The sequence below is a fragment of the Mastomys coucha genome, unplaced genomic scaffold (genome assembly GCF_008632895.1).
Source record: "Mastomys coucha isolate ucsf_1 unplaced genomic scaffold, UCSF_Mcou_1 pScaffold22, whole genome shotgun sequence".
NCBI lineage: Eukaryota > Metazoa > Chordata > Mammalia > Rodentia > Muridae > Mastomys > Mastomys coucha.
The window spans coordinates 58337606-58358629 of record NW_022196905.1 but is presented as its reverse complement, the minus strand read 5'-3'; the positions used below and the strand labels follow the sequence as shown (position 1 = coordinate 58358629).

Here is a 21024-nt window from a genome sequence, read left to right as displayed (position 1 = left end):
AATCACTGAGCGCCTCATATTCCTAACTGCTGAGCGCCTCATATTCCTAACTGCTGAGCGCCTCATATGCCTAACTGCTGAGCCCCAGGGACTTACTTTTTGGAGGAAAATGTGGCAATTTTTAATCAAGAATGACTAAGAAGAAATATATCCAAAGAGCTTTTACCTGGAGAATAGAAAATGTTAAAGATTTATTTTTATTTGTGTGTGTGTGTGTGTGTGTGTGTGTGTGTGTGTGTGCCACATGTGTGTAGGTTTCTGGGGAGGCTGGATGAGAGCATCTGATCCTTGGGTGCTGGGAACCAAACCCAAGTCCTTTGGAAGAGCAGCAAGTATTTTTAACCGCTGAGCATTTCTCCAGTCCCCAAACAGAAAAGTACAAAATGAGGAATCCTGATTAGAAATAAAAGAGTATGTTTTTGGCATAATAACTTACTTTGTGTAATATCCTTCATGAATCCATTATATGAAAATAATATAGAATTATATAAAAATATTTTTTTAAAAAGTAAATATAACCACAGAATAGCATTTTTCCAAATTCTAATATTTTAAAATGTGGAATATACCTTAATAAATACCAAGAAAACCCATCCACTTGCAGTGCTGTCAGTGCCTGTGTGAGTTTATGTCTGAAAACAAATGACTACACCCTCTGCAGCTGTGTGCTTTGGGGCAGCGACCATAGCTGGACGTTAATTTAAAACTGACTATTGAATACTTCTAAAGTTGCTTTTATGCAGCATGGAAATAAGAAAGATACAGTCTGTCAATTAAAAATATTGGCAGCTAAGATGATTCACAATTAAGAATACTAGAACATCCTAAATCACTCAGACAGATCACGGGGTTCCAAAGCTATGAGGAGCCCCAGATCCATGCATCATGCAGCATTACGAAGGCAGTGGCCATTGTCCTCAGGAGAGCTTCTGCCTCAGCATTCACCACTGCTCAGTTTTCTTCCATATGCAATTCAACTCATGGAAGAAAAAATTCTATACCTTTAAGTTATGGGTTGAAGCTGCTCCCGCCCTCCATACGCTGGAACTTAATTGCTGCTGTGAAGGCATTCGGGAGGTAGCAACGTTAAGTCACTGGAGTCGTGATTAAAAGGTGGAAGGGAACACTCTCCTTTTCTCCTACTCTTTAACCTTCCATAGTGTAAAAATTCAAGAGAAAAAGCCTTACCCAAATGCGGGTGACTTTGACTTGGGCTTCCCAGCCTCTACATCTATGAGAAGTTTATCTTTTTAAATGATTGTATAACTGCAGAGTCCAGAGGTGAGAGATCCCCTGGGGCTGGACTTGCAGGTCGTTGTGAGTAACCAGCATGGGTGCTGGGAACCAAACTTGGGTCCTTTGGAGGATTGCTATTAATTACTGAGCTGTCTCCCCAGCCTGCATTTTCTGGTCTTTGTAAATAACCTAGTGTGGTGGTTTGAATATGCTTGGCCCATAGGGAGTGGCATTGTTAGGAGGTGTGGCCTGGTTGGAGAAAATGTGTTACTGTGAGGTGAACTTCCGAGGCCTCCTCCTATGCTAAGGCTCCACCCATTGCAGAAAAGAGCTTCCTCTTAACTGTCTGAGGATGCCAGTCTTTCCTGGTGGCCTTCAGATCAAGATGCAGAACTCTCAGCTCCTTTCTCATTAACTCTATCGCCTGCCATTATTAGAGAATAGCCTTCTAATCAGTGACAGTTTGGAACTGTAGACATGCATCAATTAGCTACTGATGAGAAGATACAGAGCCCAGGACTTACGTGAACTCCAGCTGGATGGCATACTCTTTGGATATGAAGGGTATCTGGTCTGGGGCCAGGCGCTTCGCCAGCTGCAGAGCGCTGTCCCAATGCTGCAGGTCCCGCCTCATCTGTTGGAAAGACAAAGTCCTAAGGTCCAGGAAGGCAACATGCTTTGCGAAGTCACCACAGAGTGGCAGGCTTAGTAAAAGGAATTACATTTTTTTTCTTAAATAATAAAACTTTCTATTTACAAAGACACTGCTATAAGATACAGTCTGAAAGGCAGTCCAAGAATCTTCTAGACCGCACAAAAATATTAGCTAGTATGGTAGCTTGTGCTCCTCTCAAAAGTCAATCCTATCTAACAAAAAATATTTTTTAGTATTTTTCCCAATAGTGAGAAATTAAAGTGAATATAATCAATTAACTGAAAATTTTAGGGCTGGTGAGATGGCTCAATGGGTAAGAGCTCTGACTGCTCTTCCAAAGGTCTTTAGTTTAAATCCCAGCAACCACATGGTGGCTCACAACCACCAGTAATGAGATCTGATGCCGCCCTCTTCTGGTGCATCTGAAGACAGTTACAGTGTACTTACATATAATAAATAAATCTTTGGGTTGGAGCGAGCAGGGTTGAGTAGAGCAAGTAGAGGTCCTAAAAGTCAATTCCTAACAACCAGATGAAGGCTCACAACTATCTGTACAGCTACAATGTGTACTCATATACATAAAATAAATAAGTCTTTAAAAAAAAAAAAAAAGAAAGAAAATTTCACCTTAGAAGGACGCCATAAAAAAACTAGGAAACACTTTAGAAATGATTGCCTTCCTTCGTTCATGAGGCAGGATTTTGCTATGTATTCCTGGCTGGCTTGGAACTCACTACATAGCCCAGGCTGGCTTGGAATTTGCAGCAATCTTCCTGTGTCTGTTTCCTACTGGGATTGCAGACATGAACTGCTAACCTGGCTGGAATCGATGCACTTTTTCTTTTTTCTTTCTTTCTTTTTTAAATTATATGTACTTATGTCTCTGTGCATGAGTACACGTGTGTTACAGCATGTGGAGGTCGAAGGGTAACTCGCAGAAGTCAGTTTTCTCTTTGTATCACGCGGGTTCTGGAGATCAACAAGTCACCAGGCTTGCTTGCCAGCGCCTTACCAGGCGAGTCATCTTTCTGGTCCATCCCCTGCCACCTCCCCTGAGACAGGGTTTCTCTGTGTAGCCCTGGCTGTCCTGGAACTCACTCTGTAGACCAGGCTGTCTTCGAACTCAGAAATCCACCTGCCTCTGCCTCCCAAGTGCTGGGATTAAAGGCGTGTGCCACCACCGCCCGGTGTAAGTCATCTTTCTGGCCCCTGATATGGGTTCTTAGGTAATTTGAAGCTATGTTGCAACATGAATAACAGAAAACACAACATATAAAGCATCCTTCTTCCTGGTTCCTGTGGTCTCTTACAAGTATTTGCCAAACAATCCCAAATATAGCAGGTCACTCCTGAAGAATCCATGCAGTGCATTCCTCACTGACTCAGACTGTAAGGAATTCCTAACTAACCTTTCCAAGTGCTAGTGTCTTACCAGGTCCTGGTCTAGGGCATGAGCTTATTTTATTTCTCACAGCTATCTTTTGCAATATTCTTGTGTCCATTTCAGAGATCCAGAAATGGGAGCAAAGACGGGCCAGGTCTTATACCAGGCTACAAGGCCAGTAAGAGAGAGCAGGTGGGAAGCGGGGCTCTCTTTACCTAAATGATTTGTCCTGCTTAATGAGGCTGAAAGAACTGTAGGGTGCCATTGGCCCTCCATTCTGAACCATCCCCTCAGAGCCTTTAGGAAGCTAATGGTTCTTGTGTAACTATTGCATAATATTATGTTTATATTGTATGTTATAAGTATATTATAAAATATGGATGCAATTTAATTTTAATATCTTTGAGAAGAGGTGACCAGAAGTTCAGAGTTTGTTTGTTTGCTTATTTCTGGCTAATACTAGTTATATAAATTACTTGTAATTAATTGTACTCTAAACCCATTTTCTTGCCCCACTACTCTGAGGATTAGGCATTATTGCCCACACTTTAAAGAAGGATCTAAACTGAGAGAGGTCAAAGCCCAAGGTCACAAACAGGTAGAATCTGAATCTGGCCAATAGGGAGCCAGCTAGTCTATGCCCTTCAACTGGTAGTCTGTGTCTGCAGGCTTCCCTTCTCCTCTGACTCCGAACTTAGCCCCACATTCTGCTCAGTTCCCTGTCTGCAAGTTTCAGCTCCTCACACAGAGGAGAGTTCCATGCAGGAACTAGAAGATCAATGTGCTTCAAGGTCTTCATGTGGGAAATAGAGGAAATAACAGCACTCGTCTATAAGATAAATAGTTGAGGAGGTTAAATGAGTTAATACAGGTCAGGTGCTTAGAACGGCACCTGGCAACACGACCAATCAATAAATGACATCTACTTTTCTTTTTACAGTTTTGTAAGTTATACAGTCTTTCCTCTTTAGACACATTTAGACTTTGAATTATTTAGCAATGCTACAACACCATGCCTTTTTTATACCTCCACTGAATGCAGGATGAAAGTGGTTTTGAAGTTAATGAGTACTCAGGGGCTCTGAGAGCTGAATGTCTACATGGCAGGAGAGGAAGCCGGGTGGTGCCTGGTGCTGCCAAGTCTGACTGTAGAGAAGGGTGACTGCCCGTTCTCTTTGCTGTCATACCTCCAGGGCTGCCACGGGGCAGTTGGATGCCAGGTACAGGTCCTGAGCCAGGTTAAAGTCATTAGTAAACATGGCGAGATGTCCTGCCAAAAGATTGTAGTCCTCGATTCCCTACAAAGAAAACGGTTCCGATGAAAAGAAATATAAGGATTTTATTTCTCAAAGGCTTTGCTCAGTAGGAAGTATCAGACTACCTGCTCAGTTGTTTGAATAGAGACTAAAATGTAGAATAAGCAACATCTATACTGTGATCTAGTGAGTCACAAAACACTGCATACCTTTATTTGTTCCAAGGACATCACCATGCCGACATCCCCCATCGTCCGGGACACTCGGATAGCAAACTCCACCTCCATGTGATGCAGACAGGCTCTGGCAAGCTCACTCCAGGAGGTGTGGTCGTTTAGCATCTTGCATATATCCCAAGCATCAGAAAACCTAGGATTGAGTGCACAGACTGAACCATAGCTCTCTGCTTGTCACCTACTAAGGAGTCTTTGGACAGTGTGTCACCAGATATTACGTGCTAGAGAAATCCTCAAAACATTTCTTTCTTTCTTTTTTTTTTTTTTGAGACCGGGTTTCTCTTTATAGCCCTGGCTGTCCTGGAGCTCATTCTGTAGACCAGGCTGGCCTCGAACTCAGAAATCCACCTACCTCTGCCTCCCAAGTGCAAAACATTTCTTAACTTATAATTAGCACTTACAGGTTATAAAATGCAAACCTTCTTTCTTTGCATAGTTTTCTTACCTTTCTGATGTATGTGTGTGGGAGTGGATGCACTGCAGTTTGTGTGTAGCCGTGGAGGCTGGTGGAGGGCATAAAGTATCCTGCTCTGTTGCCTTAATCCCTTGAGACAGGGACTTTGACTGAATGTGGGTTTCCTGGTTTTGGAATAAGGCAGCCCCAGCTACTCCTAGCTTTGTATGTGGGTCCCGGGATCTGAACTCAGGTTCCTAGGCTGCTGCAGCATCTCCCAGCCCCTTTCTTACCATCTTCTAGAGTCAGAATTTACTCTCTGTAGTCAGCCCCTCCTCACCACCAATTAAATTATTTTTGTTCTCAAAACTAATAAAACTAACACTCTAGGCTGGGGATGCTAGCACACACCTTTAATCCCAGCACTTGGGAGGCAGAAGCAGGAGGATATCTGTGGATTTGAGGCCAGCTTGGTCTACAAAAAGGACAGCCAGGACTATCTAGAGAGATCACATCTCAAACAACAACAAAACAAAACAAAACAAAAACCCTCAAAGCCCCCAGTACTCTAACCCTATAAATGCATACATTTCAGAGTTCAGTAAATGCATGTTCAGGCACAGATGTTCACTGTTGCTATTGCTTCTCCCTGACCCCCCACCGTGTGTGTGTGTATGTGTGTGTGTGTGTGTGTGTGTGTGTGTGTATGTGTTTAGACAAATACAGAGTGATAGATGGGGAAAGAGGAAAAATAGGAATCTACAGAACAGTGGTTCTCAACCTGTTGATTGCAACCCCTTTGGGGATTGAACCAACTTTCACAGGGGTCTCATGAGATCATTAGAAGAGCATAAGCCTTTAGTCCCAGCACTCAGGAGGCAGAGGCAGTTGGATCTCTGTGTTTAAGGCCAGCCTAGCCTATAAAAGTGAGTTCCAGGACAGGGGCTGTTATACAGAGAAATTCTATCTCCAAAAGCCAACATCAACAACATCATCATCATCAATAACAACAAAACAACAAAAAGAAAACAGGTATTTACATTACAATTCATAACAGTAGCAAAATTATAAAATTACAAAGTACCAACAAAGATAATTTATGGTTGGGGGTCACTACCATATGAGGAACTGCATTGAAGGGCCACAGCATTAGGAAGGCTGAGAACCACCGCTCTAAAGATGATGTTTTTAGGCAGGGCAAATCTGCGAAGTTCACTGGCTGACAGGAAATTATAAATACAAGTTTAAATTGAAGATAGATTTGCTTTATTTTGTTGACACAGGATCTAGCTATATAGGCCAGGCTGGCCTAAAGCCTGAGATCAGCTCAAGCACTGAGATTGCAGGGGCAGACCACTCCCCTTGGCTACCGAGGACAGCTTATGTTTCTGTTTTGTTCTGAACTGTGCCAGGAATGGATCCCAGGACCCTGAGCACAATAGGGCGAGTGCTCAAGTCCGAGCCATGAACACAGTGTCTGCGGCCAGTCTACATGGGTGAAAATAAAGTCATGTGAGGATGGTCATCCATGAAGAGCAATTAGAGAGCCCCGAGGAACTACTCAAGACATGGTCAGAAGGATGAGAGCCACAAGGAACTCCCCAGTTGCCCTACATAAGAGGAGAAAAAAGAAGGAAAAAGGAATCTCAGACAAGGCAAAAGTCAAACTTCACTGATGGGTTAATAGTTAGAATGTTCCAGTAATGGGGCTATTTGTGGCTCTGTAAGCTTTTCTCATAGTAAAGCACTTATAAAAGCCACATCAGAGAACAGTGCTTCCTTCAGAATCTCCATGTGTTTACATATCCACAGTCTTTATTGTATGTATATATATGCATATGTGTGAGCATGTTTGTGTGTCTCAGGTGTACCTGTGTATATGGTACAGTGTGCGGAGGCCAGAGGACAATCTTGGGTATTGTTTCCCAAATGCCATCCACCCTTTCTTTGCTCTTGAGACAAAGTCTATAACTGACCCACACTTGCTATGCAGGCTGTGCTGAGAGCCCCAGCAATCCAGCTGTGCTTACGCCGTTATAGACAGCTTCTTTTTAGTGTGGGTTCTAGGGACTGAACTCAGGTCCTCATGCTTGCAAGTCAAGCACTTTAACCCAAGCTACCTCTCCAGCCCCTCGTATCCATCATCCAAGCTATGTCTGTCTACTGAATAGGCCATGAAGGCAAAGATGTTTTTATCCGCCATTTCTGCTCCTACCTACCGCTTGAGCATCAGGGTCTGCGTCAGCATTTGCCTCAGGTCAGTAGGTTCCGTGTCTTTTATGTTGTCAAGGAAGCTGTGGGTGCTGAGGTAGATGGAGTTGATTTTCCCACTCTGTGTCTGGCAGGTCAGTTCTCCATTGTATAACAGCAAAGGCTTATGAGAGAAGGGAAGTTTAGTGCCACCAGCCAAAATAACCTTGGATCCTGAATCAGAAAACAGACCACTTACTACTGCAAGCTAATGCTTGGCACAAATATCAGAAAGCTCTCAACTTCACTACAATGGAAACTCATTTATCAGTAAAAGTGCAGTGAGTGATTGGTACCTTGGATGGTGTCCTTGTGAAACACATACGTGTACACCTTATCATCATCATAAGCAATAAATACACCTTTATCCATTGGCCAGTTTTCCCAAAGAACACCTTTAATGGTTGGCGAGAAGTCTGGAATCTCATAGGTTGCATCATTAACCTACAAGATAGGAGTCACAAATTTGTCTCAAGTGTCTGTCATTACATCACAGCTTCCCTGCCCATCTCCAACCCAACATTACTACCTCCCCAGCAGTTTTCCTCCCCAGGAGAGCTTCTCTTCCTATTATTGGACTATGTTCAGCTTAGAAAAAAATCCCCAGAACTGGGCAAATCTGAGGTGTCATATAAAACTGGACTAGTTTATAAAAAAAACTGAAAGTTTAGACACAATGGCTCCAAGTTACTAAAACGCTGCTCAAGATACGTGGAACAACTTTGTTTATTTTTGAGTCAAGACTTGAGCAGCTGAGGCTAGCCTGGGCTACATAGAACAATAGCATACAGTCTCCACAGCAATGAAAACCTTCTATGAGATGGATATTATAAACATTATAGATTATCCTGTTTGGAAGGGTGCTCAAGATGCTCAAGTTTTTAATGCAGTGAAGTAAGAATGGGGTGGGTGTTGTTTTCTCTGCTTCTCAGACAGGGTCTCTCCATTATGCAGCCCTGGCTGACCTGGAACTCACAGCGACCCACTGGCCTCTGCCTTGGGGCTGGGACACGTTTTCCTGACATTGCTCACTAACAAGATATTACAAAGATAACAGCAAAGGACTACAATCTTCTGCTTTCTGGAAGAGAAAACTTTATTTGGTGAATACTTCACTAAAAGAAACTTTTAAAAAAAGATTTATTTACTTATTTATTTTATATATATGGGTATACTGTAGAGATGTCTTCAGACACACCAGAAGAGGCATTGGATCCCATGACAGATGGTTGTGAGCCACCATGTGGTTGCTGGGAATAGAACTCAGGCCCTCTGGAAGAGCAGTCAGTGCTCTTAACCACTGAGCCATCTCACCAGCCCCTAAAAGAAACTTTTTAAGTAGGCATAGTGGCACACACCTTTAATCTCAGCCCCGAGGCAGAAGTAGGTGGGTCACTGTGAGTTTGAGGTCAGAGTGGTCTATATAGCAAGTTCCAGGACAGCCAGGGCTGCATAATGGAGAGACCCTGTCTGAGAAGCAGAGAAAACAACACCCACCCCATTCTTACTTCACTGCATTAAAAACTTGAGCACCTTGAGTTTTTGTTTTGTTTCCTAGCACTGGAGACTGAGCCAGGGAACGGAGCCTGCTAGGTGAGCACTTTGCCAGCACTGAGTTATACCTCAGTCCACATTTTCCAATTTTCTAGACTTACAGGACAGTAAACAAATCCATCACTTTTTTCATCAATGAAAACCAATCTGGTTCCATTTGGATCAGGAAATAGCTTTTTCACACCAACAGGATGCCGGTAGTCATTAACAAACTGCCAGTCTTCGATGAAGAAATACTGAATCACGCCAGTCTAAAAACAACAAAAAGAAAAAGAACACAAGATCTAATCAAGGAACTGTAAAATGTGATTAAGAAAATACTGACTTTCCACATAAAATTATCCAGAAGATAATCTTTTTTTTTTAAAGCTGTCATTAAGTACTTCTTTTTTTTTTTTTAAAGATTTATTTATTTATTATATGTAAGTACACTGTAGCTGTCTTCAGATGCACCAGACAAGGGCGTCAGATCTCATTATGGGTGGTTGTGAGCCACCATGTGGTTGCTGGAATTTGAACTCATGACCTTCTGAAGAGCAGTCGGTGCTCTTCCCCGCTGAGCCATCTCACCAGCCCCCAGAAGATAATCTTAAAAGAAAAAATATTATTATTCTTGGTAAAGGAAGAGGCTGATCCATGTAATATATTTGGAAGGTGCAGACTCTGGAGAAATAAAACGGGAATTCAGAAGTGATTCAATAATCTAGTGACTGTAATACGTTTAGTGATATGTGGTCACAATCCAGTTATAGATTTCCTACTTGCTAGGGAAACTTAAGAAAAAAGCCAGCAGAACCCAATCAGCCAACCACCAACCACGTGGTGGGGCTGTGCCGTCTGGGACACCAGCTCTACGGCAGGCTAGGTAGTCTTGTGAACGGTTGTCCAAATCATCTCTCATTCATCTATCTCCCTTGGGGAAATGTACACGAAGCAGATTCTTGCCTGCTTCCAGGGCTGCATGGGACCACCCAGTGCCCTTTTCTTAGGTTTAGCTATGAGTCTGGACTGCCTGGCTGTGGTCAGAGCTCTTTGAGTCTAGTGAGGCCCTGCAGCAGGCTACAGATGGCCACATGCTCATCTGGCTTGCCTGTGTCCACCCGCTGCAGCTTCCTGTCTGCCTACTCGTGTCCACAACCATATCCAAGCCAACTGAACTGCTCAGGAGTACTGAGCGATATGACAGGCTACCCTGGTGGACTGTACAGAACACAGATGGAAAAAGTGCCTACACAATTCTAATAAATGGTTCCGGAAAGTGGAAGATGGCTAACTCATTTCTGAGGCAAGTATTACCTGATACAAAAACTAGACAAAAGTACTATAGAAAACAAGAAACCAGAGCATCTTTAATTGCAGCACCAGAATGGGGAAGTGGATCTCTGTGTATTCAAGGCCATCTTGGTCTACACAGAATGTTCTAGGTCAGCCAGGGCTACAGAGGAAGAGCCCACCTCACACAAAAACTAAACAAAACAAAAACCTCCCAAAACCGAAATTGTAGTGCAACAGGGTTGGAGGGAGGCTCAGCAGTTAAGACCATTGGCTGTTCTTCCAGTGGACCTGGGTTCAATTCCCAACACTAATGTTGGCACACAACTGTCTGTAACTCTAATACCAAGGGATCTGACATCCTCTTCTGGGCTCAGAGGCCACCAAGCACATATGTGATACACAGAGATAACATGTAGACAAAGCACCCATACACATAGGATTTAAATTTAAATATATATATATGTATATATAAACATAAATATATATATTTAAAAATACAAACACCCCCTCAAAACTAAAATTACATTTAAATCCAAGTTTTAAAAAATGATCTTAACTATGTAAAAAGGAGAATACATTAGCACACATGAAGAAAAGTCCAGTTGGAAGAGCTATGTGCAACTAGCAGATAACTGAGTTGACAGAGTCGCACACATCAGACTCTAATCTACCCTTTGCATTACACAATCACATTTGCTTAAAATCACCAAGCACTTATGCTGCTAGGTTCTACAAAAGTATATAAAATGGCCAGTCACTTCTTCATTTGCATTGAATTCAATAAAAGGAGGAAAACCAGGAAGAGGACCAAGATTGTAAAGGAAGGATTAGAACTTGTCCGTGCTCCGCCTTCCAGAGGCCAATACGTACATCAGTTCCATAGATGAGGAAATCACTAGTTAGGGCGTGGCATAAGATCCGGCACTTATCATCCACTGCTGGAAAGAGCCGAGTCTCGCGTTCTTCCTGAGCGTCCAACATTTCATTTTCTATCTAAAACATAAAGATGTTTCATTTAGGGGTTCTTGGTTTATCTGAGTAGATCAGGTGTACAGCTAGGGAAAGTGTAGTTTTTCCAAGTTCAACTACTCCCCTAGGCTCTTCCTTAGGCTAGCTTATGCACTAAACAGCTGGCCCGCAAGGGCAGCTCTGAGCATCCTTTATTTAGTGGGAGGTTTATGTGCAGCAGCTCAGCTGCTGTTCAGCTGCAGAGTTCCTTGGCTTCCCACATGCAGTGTCAAGAAATAGGTGTGTGTATAGATACCCTGGTCTAGCATCCTGTACTCACAGGTCCCGGTCTCTGGAACAGCTCAAGAGCCACAGTTTGGTGGATCCCTAAGTGCAACATGGCCAGTTACAGCAGTGAATGTGTTCTTTTTAGGTACTCACAGCTCATCTATATAGTTGTGTCTAGATGCAAATCACCAACCACGCCATTTTATTATAGCTAATGCTGTGAGTAGCACTCTTGATACTGATGAGGCTTCTAGGACACGGCAGTAAGAAGCCAACTGCACTTCTCACACTATCAGGAAGGCTTTGTGCATCCTTTACCCACATGGGGTTTTCTAGATAGTCTGTACATTCTTGTTTCCTGGTCAAAGGTCTTGGTAATGGGATATTCAAATTTAGGCTTCCAGGATATGAGGATGATACTTACCAAATGTAACTGGATTTTGCCTTCAAAGAGTGCAGCAGCATAGTCAGAATGAAGGCAGATGCTGGCTACTGTTCCCAGATACTCCACATCTTTTAGCTTTTTGACAACTGTAGCAATTTCAAAAACATTTAAACACATTAAACTATAGGTAAAAATACTGCATTTATACGTTTTCAGGTGATTGTTCAATGTATATTTGGCAAGGATCTTCCGAACTAATCTTATTTCAGCCTCTCTAGAGAAAAAGCCACTCTTAGATGCCAAATAAGTTTACCCTCAGGGGTTCCCTAGTGGCCCAAGAGGAACAAAACAATAACAGATAAAAATCACAAGCAAAACAATTGATGCTTAAGTGACAAGAAGTTTTCTACTTAATATGTCACTTCTTGGGCTTTTTATCTGACCCAGAGTTGGGGAAAAGAAAGACCAAGTTCCCTTTATATGTTAACAGCATTATTCAAAGAACAAAACGAGGAAGGAATGGCCACTGTCAGTTACACACTTTCCAGGCTTATGTGTGCCTCAACAATGCCACTGTGTGGAGTGAGGTCACTCACTTAACTGCACCTTCTGCACCCCATGATCCCTTTAAAGCAGCTTTATCTTCCAGATAGTCAAGTTCACAGGGTAGCTACAGTCCTTTAGCAGAGACAGAAAGGGACCTCAAAGCCAGGGCCTCTGTAGTGGAGACTCTCATACCATGCTGTCTTTATTACAGGAGCAAAGAACACAGTCTGTCTAGAAGTCATGTAAAGATTTTAGAGTGGAAACAAAGCCATTTAAATTAAGAAAGAGACGTCAGAATGGAGATGAGTGGAGGACTCAGGTTTAAACATCACTTCTAGAGCTTTCAAAATGTCACAGAAACAGAACGCCATACAAAAAGATAACACATGGACTTAGACTTGCCGTTTTCACCAAGGACATAGAACCAAGCCCGGTTATTCATCCCCACGGCCAGATGATAGAGCCCTACTGCAACAAAGTTGGGTTCCACATCCACGGAAACTGTGATTGGCGGCTCCTACAACATAGTATTGGAACAGTAGTGAACCAACCATTACAATCATTTTGACTTATAAACAGAGGACAGACGATTTACATACTCCTTCGATGAGGTTGGCCACAGTGACCTCAAGGAGGGAGGTGAGATATGCGATCCTTGTGTGACAGGCATCCCCGAGGATGGGCAACTTGGTCAGGAAGACATGCAGTGAGCCTCTTTGGGTAGACAGTGCTAGCAATTGACCATCATCAGTCCAGGATAAGGTACCCAGCCCTAAAAAAATTTGCAAAAGAAACCATCATTCAAAATTACAATATACTGCTGCAGGCAACCAAATAAACATTTTCATGTAAAAGGCATAAAAACTTCAGATGTTTTCTTCCCTAAATCATCTTGCTATTTCACTATACATTAATAAGAGAATATGGGTGCTGAGTCATTTCACTGTGGCTCAAACAAAAGGCTACATCCTTTGTACAGCTGGGATTAGGGTAAAGTTTGCTATGACTTCTGAGACAAAAGTGTACTTACAACATTTTAGTCAAGTAGTAGACTTAACACAATTCCTACAGTAAGGAAACTATTTTAGGGCACTTCAGGGAAGGTGTTAATTTTACTCCTTCCACAAGAATGCAAAGCATACAACTATCACTATTCTTCACAACAACGATGACAAAATACCAACTGGCTTCAGCAAGGTCAATACCTTTATTCTCATCATCCAGATTAATTATAGCATACATGTCTCTCAATTCTGTCAGATCGTGGATTTTTATGCTGAAAAGCAAAGAAAAAGGAGCCTAGATTTGTATTGGGTTCATTGTGGCATTTTTATACATTGTTTTTAGTCACTCTCCCATCCCCTCCAGGCCCTGCTGTTGGACACTCCCTCCCACTTTCATCTAGGAGCACTCTTCTCTGTGCCCGGAGTCAATGGCTTCTTCACAGGCCTTCTATCTATGCTCTGGAGCCCACTTTCAGGTTGCAGGCCGCTGTGAGTACTGGTTAGGAAACACTGGCAGACAAATGGAGGACTCCCAGTTGAGTTGGTGGCACACTGAATTCTGGTCTTGTCCTTTAATTGGCCTGTTATTACTTAGCTTCCAAAACCATTAGTCTGTACACCTGCCCTGGTTTACAGTTGGATCGGGGGAGAGACAAGTGGAGTGTGCGCCATGTAATCTGAAATGCCCATTTTAGCTTTAAGATTGGCTTTCTAGCATAGTCCCCTTTATTCTTTTGTTCTGAGGCATAGAACCTTTAGATGTCTTCTTTGTTCCACAACCTTGCTATTTCACTATACGTTATCAAGAGACTGTGAGCACGGACCATGTGAGTATGGACAGGGAGATAGTGGACTTAAAACCTTTTCTCATTGTAAACGTGTCCAAAGAGTTCAAGAAAGTGTGGGGGACACATGCACATCAACTGCCAAGTTTTGCTGATTCTCTTGAGCATTCCCCACATTCCCAGAAATATGTGACTCTAACTAACCAGTTATCTCCACATGTGGCAGCTTTGTTCAGAGTCTGTGACAATGCCACACTTGTTAGATTATCCTTATGGTCACGAGCCTTAAATATCTCTTGCCCAACTTCTGGAAAGTGAGTAGAAATAGCCAAAAATGTTCCACGGGAAAAGCCAATCATGATGTAGCCATCTCCATACCTACAGCAACAAAGCAGTAACAGGGTTAAAAAGGAGACACGCTATCCAGGGCAAAATGACAAAAACCTAAATGTGATAAAATATAACTCATCAAGGCCCTACTGTGTGTTAAACAACACACTAGGTGGTGTTATACATAAACTCACAGACTCCAATAAGAAAAATGCAATATATAGAATACAAGGTTATGGATGGACTTAAACATGATAAGTAAGCAAAAGACACACATTTTTCTCTATAATGAGTTTTTTTGTACATACCAACTATAGCAGACGATGTTGCCATAGGCTTGCTGAAACTCCAGATCAACCGGGTTATCTGGTTCATTCAGATGAAAAAGAAACAACATTTTCTTGCCAACTACTGCACTTATCTATCAGAAAAGATCAGGAAATGGGTGGAATGAATTACTAGGTATTTCATGAGAAGACCAACAAACAAGTCCAAATAGCTGAACCCCATTATGAGACCAGTGAGCCAAAGGTGGATGTGCTAAATGCTAACACTCGTATAAAATGTAACTAACAAAAATAGCAAAAAAGACATTTACTGATGTACAGTCTGGCAAAGATCTTTGGCTTTATGAATTTTCAATGTACTCTTTGAGCTACATAGTCTTTTGAAGTCTCTCTACTGTGCTCAGATCTTATGCTGTTTAGGACAGTGACGCGGGCATAATTTTGCTGCATCTGAATTCACTTTGGCAGTATAGACTCTTTCATTCTAAGAGGCTGCTTGGCTTATGAGGCAGCCAGGTTAGGTGTGCATTCCTAAGGGTAAGCTGGCGGATGTTAGCATCACTTTCCATCGCTTGCTGTGTGGCTGAAGTGGGATCCCCGTGTAACTCACACAAAAAGAGAACAGCTACAGTTGTCACTGGAGGGCACCCTAATGTCAGGGAGGGAGAAGTGGGTACTAACTTATGTCAGAGATGACACCTTGCTGTATGTATTTCCTGGACTCTAAAGTGTCATCAAGTACAGCAACATCAATTTAAAACATAGCCTTTCAGGAAATAAAGAACCACCACCTCCTTCCATATTTTCGAGTTGATTATGAAAATTATCAGGACTCTAGAATGTTACAGTTCAGCAAAGAAATTGTACCTGTTACAGAAACGTAAGCTACGATTTTCAGTGCTCTGTTTACCATTTGACAATGTGAAAAAAAAAATCTTTCTGGGCAGTGGTGTCGCACACCTTTAAGCCCAGCACTTGGAAGGCAGAGGCAGGCAGATTTCTGAGTTCGAGGCCAGCCTGGTCTACAGAGTGAGCTCCAGGACAGCCAAGGCTACACAGAGAAACCTTGTCTTGAAAAACAAAAACAAAAAAAGGACATTTTAACCAACTATGTTTTAGGGAGTTAATCTTTGAAGAAAGATTACTTTGATTTTGTTTTGTTTTGTTTTGTTTTGTTTGTTTTTCGAGACAGGGTTTCTCTTTGTAGCCATGGCTGTCCTGGAACTCACTCTGTAGACCAGGCTGGCCTAGAACTCAGAAATCCACCTGCTTCTGCCTCCCAAGTGCTGGGATTAAAGGCATGTACCACCACTGCCCGGCCAGTGTTTCTATTCTTAAAGGGACCTTGGTGTTTTACTGCCACAGGAACTGGCACAGCAACCCTAGCCATAACAGGAAATGCCCTCACCCGCTGGGATGGGAAGCAAGTAGCAATGGCAAACACAAATTTTAGGTCTGAGAGACTAAGGCTCACCTTGATTAAAGAAACAATAAATTTATCAAAGTCCGAGCCAGATGAGAAATGGAAGTTGAATACTCTACGAAACTAGCAAACGATTTGGGTGTGGGCTTGAATTTGGATGCTTACTGTGTTTTCAGCAGAAGAAATTCGCTCGTCTGTCTTGCTTGTGGAGAACTTGATGTCACTTGGCTCCGATTTCACTGGTGTCTACAGGGACAGGAAGATCATCACTGTGAACAAACTCAAATCCCTCTCGCCAGGCTGGAGCTCAGCACAGGACACACACTAAGTATGTTGGAGGCCCCAGGACACACACTAAGTATGTTGGAGGCCCAGTGTCAGCTCGCAATTCCTTCCCTCTCTAAAACAAGCCTTAGAGATTCATTCTAGATATTGATAAAATGACTAATTTTGGATTGTGAACCTAAGAATCCTACTGTCACAAATAACTAGAAATTCTGGATGAAACAGAACGTGTACTCATAAGGAGACAGTTAAGCTCAAGGAAGGATTTACAGAGATCAGCAGGCACCACACTGAAAACAGAGAGGGTCTGAGCATGCTCATGCTGCAGCTCCAGCGCAGCTGGAGAGGAGGGTGAGGCAGCAGGGGAGCCTACTTCTTAGCTGGTGGTCTGGTCAGAAAAAACAATATTCGTTTCAAAAATGCAATCCTGCAATCCTCATCCAGCTTTCCTACCCTTATTAATGGCCTGGGGTTCCACCTTACACACTGAGGAGTCTGAGAGTTCCTGAGGGGTTGAAAATTATATAAAAGGCTGAAGGAGCCAGGCCCATCATACCCTGAAGTACTGAGCCAAATGCTCCAACTCTGACAAACTCTGAAGAAGATGAGCTTAAAGTTCAAAATAATGTAATTCACAGAGGAACAAGACATCGAGAGTCCCCAAGACACAATCACAAGAAATTATATAATAAAAAGAGACAGGAGGCTATTCACAAAGACGAGAAAGGGCATATTAAAAAGTTTTAGTAGACTGTATTTTTAATTTTGCAATAGTTTTTTTTAAAGATTATTTCATGTGTATGATTCTGCTTGCATGTATGTCCACACACCATGTGTGTGCCTGGTGCCTGCAGTCCTAAGAGGGCATTGGAACTGGAGTTATGAAATACTGTAAACTTCCATGTGAACGCTGGGGATTGAACCCCAGGCTCCTAGAAGAATGAGTGCTCATAACTGCTGAGCCCTTTCTGCAGCCCAGCAGACTGTACTTATGTGCTGTAGGAGACATATTTTGCTGGGTGAAGTTCTGAAAACAGTATTGTTGGGCTGGTACTGCTTGTATAGTTTTGTCAGCTTTTTTCCAAGGTCCATCCTGAAAAGCCATATCATTTTTATCTACATCTTCCCCAAAAGAATACGTGGTCACGTCATATGTCATTTGTCAGTGTGATAGGTGAGCAACAATGTCTCAGCGTGGCTCTCATATTCTGTAATGTTGTTTCATCATTATTGTGTGTTAATTATTTTATACATGTGTACACTGCCTTTTCAGATATTTCAAGCAGGGTTTTAAAAGAACCACCAAGTATTTTCTAAAAATAAAATGTAGAATTATCACAATTTAAGACTTCCAGGAGGCTGAGGCAGAAGGATGGCCATGTGTTTAAAACCAGCCTGGGTTTAATGAGTTCCAGGCCCGCCTGGGCTACAGAGGCCTTGTCTCAAATGCAAATGCAGTGGGGCTGGGATGCAGCTCAGGGGTAGGGCACTGGCATAGCACACAGCTCTAGGTTCAATCCCTAAAGCTGCAAAACCAAGACAAGACAGAACAACCAAACCACTCTCTAACCTCCAGAAGCAAGGTATATGCTGATCAGGGTGAACAGAAGTGAGGCCACACAGGGGCACTGGAGTGATTTTCTAAACCACAAAAGAGACACAGAAAAGAGGCAATACATGTGAGGTGTGCTTCGCCTACCACGGGACACTTTCAGTGGCATGCCTACTTTTGGAAGGAGACTTCTTAAGGTTAGAGAGTGGAAACAGTTATCTCGTATGCAAATACTGGCAAGATGTAACCATCCCCTGTGATGCTCTGGAGAAAAAGTATCCCAAGGTCGTTCATGACTCAGGGGACCAAAATGTGCAAGAATGCATTGGGGATGTCCAGTGTGGGCACCTGGATTGAGGAGGCTATAGCAGTAAACAGTGAATCTATTGTTCTGTTTCTAAAGGGCACCAGAATAGAATGATCAAAACTGTAAGGTTACTAGAACTCATGTCAGAGGAAGCAGCTTTGAGAATACTAGAAGAATCTTAAAAACTATACTAGTGTGAGGCATTGCCATGGCTTGGTGGGCAAAAGGTGTTTGGCATATGTGCCTGATGACCTGAGCTTAAATCCCAGAATCCATATAAAGGCAGGAGGAGAGAACTGACCCCACAAAGTTGTTCTCCATCTCCATTCACATGCTGTAGCACTCATGTGCACTCATGTACATCACATGTGCATGTGAGCACAAGCAGGTGTGACCATATGACTGAGCTGTGGCCCATTTAACAAAACAGGAATGGAAACAAACAAGCCTGCTCTAGGCTCAGCTCCTTCACTAATTTTCTTGTGTTTTGTCTCAATTTCTCCCTTCCCTGAAGCTGAAATGCAGACACAATCCTGAGGCAGCAGCTTTCAGCTGGCAGATAAGAATGCATCCTAGAAAAGGGCAGAAGCTAAGATGGAAGGGAGCTGGCATTCTGGGTAACTCACCCGCTTCCCTACTGCTTCAAGAGAAAGACAAGAAAACATAAGATGCCAACTGCCATGTTCTTATAGTCCTTATAATTCAGAACTTATAATTCCATTACTATTTACTTAGTTATTTACTGGTGCTAAGGATTGAGCACAGAGCCTCATGAACTGAGCCAGACTCCCAACCTTTGTGATAACATTTGCCTGCGCTCTGTCTTATTCAGGTTGTCTTTTAAAGATTCACAGTCTAAAGTTTTACTGACTGTTATAGACTCCCAAATCTATAAAGCATTAAAGCTGTACCATAAAGTTTGGTAACTCATCATGTGTCTTTTAGAAGACTATCTTGTATCACGGCAGGAGTGTGTGTGGATAGGAAAGTCAGGGTGAAGGTGAAGAAACTTTCATATGACCTTTGCTTAATTATAAATAAGAGTCGCAAGAGAGCTACATGAATTCCTTCCTGTCCACACCCCATCACCTCCTACTAGGCACCAAGTCTTCAAAGGTTCCCTTTACTTCCCCACAGTATGTACACGAAAGACCAAACTTCAGACACATAAACCCTTGGACGACAAAGCACATTCAAGTACAGCACACGCCACGGGCGAGATCCATTCGGCAAGGAATCAGGACTCACAGTGGATAGTGCGATTCTGTATAGGAAGGGAAACCTGCAAGGAGCTGAACTCTACCAATAACTACGTGAGTGAGCTCAGAAACGGCCTCATGGGAGATCTTGAGGCAGAGGCACCCCAAGAAGCTGCATCTGGATCCCTTGTCAACAACAATGAAACACTGATGTTTTAAGCTCCTATATTCTGAGATATTTTGTTATACAGCAACAGCTGAAAATACATCACATTTCCAATTGTGTGAATAGTACAAACCAAGGAAGGTTTATCCATGTGCCTAGGCAGATATTCCAAGAGTATTTCAGCCAGTGTGGCCAAGTACAGACAGTACACTAGGGCGCTGAGGTATAGACTGTCTAGACAGTAAACTAGGGTGTTGAGGTATAGACTGTCTAGACAGTAAACTAGGGCGCTGAGGTATAGACTGTCTAGACAGTAGACTAGGGCGCTGAGGTATAGACTGTCTAGACAGTACACTAGGGCGCTGAGGTATAGACTGTCTAGACAGTTCACTAGCGCTGAGGTATAGACTGTCTAGACAGTTCATTAGAGCGCTGAGGTATAGACTGTCTAGACAGTACACTAGGGCGCTGAGGTATAGACTGTCTAGACAGTAGACTAGGGCGCTGAGGTATAGACTGTCTAGACAGTTCACTAGGGCACTGAGGTATAGACTGTCTAGACAGTTCACTAGCGCTAAGGTATAGACTGTCTAGACAGTTCACTAGCGCTGAGGTATAGACTGTCTAGACAGTTCACTAGCGCTGAGGTATAAACTGTCTAGACAGTAAACTAGGGCGCTGAGGTATAGACTGTCTAGACAGTTCACTAGGGCACTGAGGTATAGACTGTCTAGACAGTACACTAGGGCGCTGAGGTATAGACTGTCTAGACAGTTCACTAGGGTGCTGAGGTATAGACTGTCTAGACAGTAAACTAGGGCGCTGAGGTATAGACTGTCTAGACAGTAAACTAGGGCACTGAGGTATAGACTGTCTAGACAGTAAACTAGGGCGCTGAGGTATAGACAGTGGTTCAAAGAATAATTTTCCGTGGAGATACTAGGTAGCTACTGACAATGCAGATTCTCTCCAGAAGAGACCCTCTTAGGATTAAATCAAGTTTGGGAAATTTCAACAGAAGAAGGATTTCATCTGAGATTTAGACGATTCCTTTGGAAACTATTTAACATATCCATTAAAGCTTTAGAATCAGGAAGCTTGATTCTAAAGCTGATTGGAAGCTGATTGAGTCACTATTATCTAGTTCTTAACATTTATCAGCATTCATGCATAAAATAAAACTTCACAAACATACTGACTGTAACCACAGAGGTAATAATCTATTTGATATCAAAGGGGAAAACATATTTCCTTTAATAGTTAATTTATTCTTTTTTTT

General features: G+C 42.6%; 1 protein-coding gene across 4 annotated transcripts in view; it reads right to left on the bottom strand.

The window, feature by feature from the left end:
• Wdr19 (WD repeat domain 19) overlaps positions 1 to 21024 on the bottom strand; it is a 64900-nt gene that overhangs the window by 25118 nt on the left and 18758 nt on the right. For 3 of the 4 annotated variants that reach the window (XM_031342405.1, XM_031342406.1, XM_031342408.1), the window contains exons 7-20: positions 16402 to 16482; positions 14835 to 14947; positions 14401 to 14574; positions 13613 to 13683; positions 13007 to 13179; positions 12810 to 12924; positions 11901 to 12007; positions 11111 to 11233; positions 9067 to 9216; positions 7708 to 7855; positions 7381 to 7585; positions 4741 to 4900; positions 4463 to 4573; positions 1761 to 1870 (exon numbers count right to left, since the gene is read on the bottom strand). In XM_031342405.1, the coding sequence (XP_031198265.1) occupies positions 1761 to 1870; positions 4463 to 4573; positions 4741 to 4900; positions 7381 to 7585; positions 7708 to 7855; positions 9067 to 9216; positions 11111 to 11233; positions 11901 to 12007; positions 12810 to 12924; positions 13007 to 13179; positions 13613 to 13683; positions 14401 to 14574; positions 14835 to 14947; positions 16402 to 16482 (1841 nt within the window). The remainder of the gene's footprint in view (positions 1 to 1760; positions 1871 to 4462; positions 4574 to 4740; positions 4901 to 7380; positions 7586 to 7707; positions 7856 to 9066; positions 9217 to 11110; positions 11234 to 11900; positions 12008 to 12809; positions 12925 to 13006; positions 13180 to 13612; positions 13684 to 14400; positions 14575 to 14834; positions 14948 to 16401; positions 16483 to 21024) is intronic. The other variant, XM_031342407.1, reaches the window with a different exon arrangement.